Here is a 4,197-nt window from a genome sequence, read left to right on the forward strand (position 1 = left end):
GCACAGAGTCAGACACGACTGACGTGACTTAGCAGCAGCAGCAGCAGCAGAGGATAATATGGGCTTCCCTGGTAGCTCAGAGATTAAAGCGTCTGCCTGGAATGCGGGAGACCTGGGTTCAATCCCTGGGTCGGGAAGATCCCCTGGAGAAGGAAATGGCAAATGGAAGATCCCCTGGAGAAGAAAATGGCAATCCACTCCAGTACTCTTGCCTGGAGAATCCCATGGAGGGAAGAGCCTGGTAGGCTACAGTCCATACTCACAAAGAGTAGGACAGGACTGAGTAACTTTCCTAGACGATAATATATTTTAATCTTATCTGTCGTTTTGGTAACAAAAAATAAAATTAAAATATGCCTGGTTAATATCATCAGCAAAAACAAAAAGCATGTCCTAAAACAGTTTGCTTTATTTCGAAAAATCAGAAAACATATGCTCAAAACTACCTGCTATGTCATCTACAATCTCTGTATATGTTCTTCTGGCTATGTCAAGAAATTCATTTATGTTAGACCTCACTGCATAGCACTTCTGAGTCCTCATGTTCAGGCATCCCTTCATGTATCTTGCATCATCATTAATTACTGTTTTAATCTTGTCAAGTATGATTCCAAACCTGAAAATGAAATTATAAGTAATAAGTCAGTTATTTTAATTTGCAATTTGAATATGTTAATGGTAGCAAATATCATATCTTCTTAAAATTATTGTTGAAAATTTTTTTGTAAATAGTCAATATATATATGAAACTATATAAGTTAGGACTCCGACTACATCAATTTTAAACTATTTTGTCAGTCCTAAGTACGTTCCTAAAAAAAAAAAGTGACATCACCAAGGTTAATCCTACAATGGCTAGTAGTCTCCCAGACTATACATACTAATTGTGTGTGAATATAAAAATATATCCCTGAATCACTATTATAAAATTCTGGTTTCATGCTCGTGGGCTCATTTAACATTTACTTATACCATGAGCATTGTGTTAGGTGCAGGGAGTCAAAGAAGAATTAATATATGGTCTTTGCCCTCAGCTGGGGCAAGAGATACCAAACATATTGTGAGACAGTTTAATAACTTACTATAGTGATCATGCAAACTATAAGTCTGGTAATACCTATTTTCCTAACCTTTTATTTTATTCTATTATATATCTGTCTGTAATAATTCAGTTATACTATTAACCTCATTTTGTGACCTCACACAAGGTGAGAATCTTGAATCAATAAAATAACAGTTTTTAAGTATCATGAGTCTTTTTGGTCAAGAAATAAGGTGCTACTGCTAAATGCAATACTAAAATTAAACTATAACTAGATATTATTCAGTATTCATATAGACTATTTTTGTTACATTAGGTCCTTATGATTTAACATAAGAGACTAATATATTTTTAGATTTGCAAGTTTTTCCAGGGAGAATAGCTTAAAAAAGAAACATCAAAATTTTGCATGATTCCAGTTTTTAATGCTATTCTAATTGTCCACTAACAAAAATTATGCTGTTACCCTATCTATTGTTATTTATAAAATGCAATATATAAATAAATTTTTAATAAATAAAGTTTTTGTTAACCAACACTTAAGTAATTGTCCTACAAAATACAAATAGAGTTCTTAAAATCAGTAAAGATCAGGAAGAAAGGAATAATCTGCTATTTTATTAACAGTTGAATGACAAAGACCTCTTATCTTCCAAGGAACCATAATAAGCTCTTAATAAAGGTGTGTTACAGTTCTTCAGAGTAATCTATTAAAGAATAAGATAAACATAGTTAAGGATAATAAATTACAACATTATTGAAACAAAACATTTAGACTTGTTTAGTACTTTACATTTTACCAAGTACTTTCTTTCTTCATTTTCTCATTTACATACTCATAAAGGATATTTTATGTATGCAGGTGAAAACAGATTGTATCTGGCCCATTTTCCAGATAAAGAGCACATGGCTAAACAGTACCATCCACTGGTTTACTATTATGACTTACTTTTCTTGTCTCCTAACTAATCATTAACTTTAAACTACTTATTGTCAATAGTAACTTAAAGTTATCATTATATATTCTGAGTATTCTATGTATACTTCCAAAATGTGGGTTAAATGTACATTAAACTAAAAAAGTGTTTTTATGTTGGTAAATAGAGCAAGTTCTCCATTCTTATATGACAAAAGTATGGATTCTTATTTTGCTTACTGGAAACTATGTGTGGTCATTATTTGAATAAACAGAAAACAGTAGAAAATATAGGTAATCTGATTTTAACCTTATTTTAGTTTTCTATGAGACAATGGCAATAATAGCTTTTTTGAAGAATAGAAAAATAATATTTACATACCAACAAAAACAAGTAATTCATAAAAGCATAAAGAAACACATTTATTATTCTATCATACCTCCAAAGACAAGTATTATGGTATACATCCTGTCACTTTTTCATATCAAAAATTTAAGGATGGAGCCAAAGCAAAAAGAATACCCAGCTGTGGATGTGACTGGTGATAGAAGCAAGGTCTGATGCTGTAAAGAGCAATATTGCATAGGAACCTGGAATGTCAGGTCCATGAATCAAGGCAAATTGGAAGTGGTCAAACGAGAGATGATAAGAGTGAATGACAACATTCTAGGAATCAGAGAACTAAAATGGACTGGAATGGGTGAATTTAACTCAGATGACCATTATATCTACTACTGCTGGCAGGAATCCCTCAGAAGAAATGGAGTGGCCATCATGGTCAACAAAAGAGTCTGAAATGCAGTACTTGGATGCAATCTCAAAAACGACAGAGTGATCTCTGTTCGTTTCCAAGGCAAACCATTCAATATCACAGTAATCCAAGTCTATGCCCCAACCAGTAACGCTGAAGAAGCTTAAATCGAACGGTTCTATGAAGACCTACAAGACCTTTTAGAACTAACACCCAAAAAAGATGTCCTTTTCATTATAGGGGACTGCAATGCAAAAGTAGGAAGTCAAGAAACACCTGGAGTAACAGGCAAATTTGGCCTTGGAATACGGAATGAAGCAGGGCAAAGACTAATAGAGTTTTGCCAAGAAAATGCACTGGTCATAACAAACACCCTCTTCCAACAACACAGGAGAAGACTCTATACATGGACATCACCAGATGGTCAACATCGAAATCAGACTGATTATATTCTTTGCAGCCAAAGATGGAAAAGCTCTATACAGTCAGCAAAAACAAGACCAGGAGCTGACTGTGACTCAGACCATGAACTCCTTATTGCCAAATTCAGACTGAAATTGAAGAAAGTAGGGAAAACCACTAGACCATTCAGGTATGACCTAAATCAAATCCCTTATGATTATACAGTGGAAGTGAGAAATAGATTTAAGGGCCTAGATCTGATAGATAGAGTGCCTGAGGAACTACGGACGGAGGTTCGTGACATTGTACAGGAGACAGGGATCAAGACCATCCCCATGGAAAAGAAATGCAAAGAAGCAAAATGGCTATCTGGGGAGGACTTACAAATAGCTGTGAAAAGAAGAGAAGTGAAAAGCAAAGGAGAAAAGGAAAGGTACAAACATCTGAATGTAGAGTTCCAAAGAATAGCAAGAAGAGATAAGAAAGCCTTCTTCAGCGATCAATGCAAAGAAATAGAGGAAAACAACAGAATGGGAAAGACGAGGGATCTCTTCAAGAAAATCAGAGATACCAAAGGAACATTTCATGCAAAGATGGGCTCGATGAAGGACAGATGGTATGGACCTAACAGAAGCAGAAGATATTAAGAAGAGATGGCAAGAATACACAGAAGAACTGTACAAAAAAGATCTTCATGACCCAGATAATCACGATGGTGTGATCACTAACCTAGAGCCAGATGTCCCGGAATGTGAAGTCAAGTGGGCCTTAGAAAGCATCACTACGAACAAAGCTAATGAAGGTGATGGAATTCCACTTGAGCTATTCCAAATCCTGAAAGATGATGCTGTGAAAGTGCTGCACTCAATACGCCAGCAAATCTGGAAAACTCAGCAGTGGCCACAGGACTGGAAAAGGTCAGTTTTCATTCCAATCCCAAAGAAAGGCAATGCCAAAGAATGCTCAAACTACCGCACAATTGCACTCATCTCACAGGCTAGTAAAGTAATGCTCAAAATTCTCCAAGCCAGGCTTCAGCAATATGTGAACCGTGAACTTCCTGATGTTCAAGCTGGTTTTAGAAA

At 35.4% G+C, this 4,197-nt stretch overlaps 1 protein-coding gene across 1 annotated transcript in view; it reads right to left on the reverse strand.

The window, feature by feature from the left end:
• MSH4 (mutS homolog 4) overlaps window positions 1–4,197 on the reverse strand; it is a 98,151-nt gene that overhangs the window by 44,880 nt on the left and 49,074 nt on the right. The window contains exons 10-11 of the mRNA XM_010857610.1: window positions 1,685–1,749; window positions 447–616 (exon numbers count right to left, since the gene is read on the reverse strand). Coding sequence (XP_010855912.1) covers window positions 447–616; window positions 1,685–1,749 — 235 coding nt within the window. The remainder of the gene's footprint in view (window positions 1–446; window positions 617–1,684; window positions 1,750–4,197) is intronic.

Source organism: Bison bison, unplaced genomic scaffold, assembly GCF_000754665.1.
Source record: "Bison bison bison isolate TAMUID 2011002044 unplaced genomic scaffold, Bison_UMD1.0 scf7180017864382, whole genome shotgun sequence".
NCBI lineage: Eukaryota > Metazoa > Chordata > Mammalia > Artiodactyla > Bovidae > Bison > Bison bison.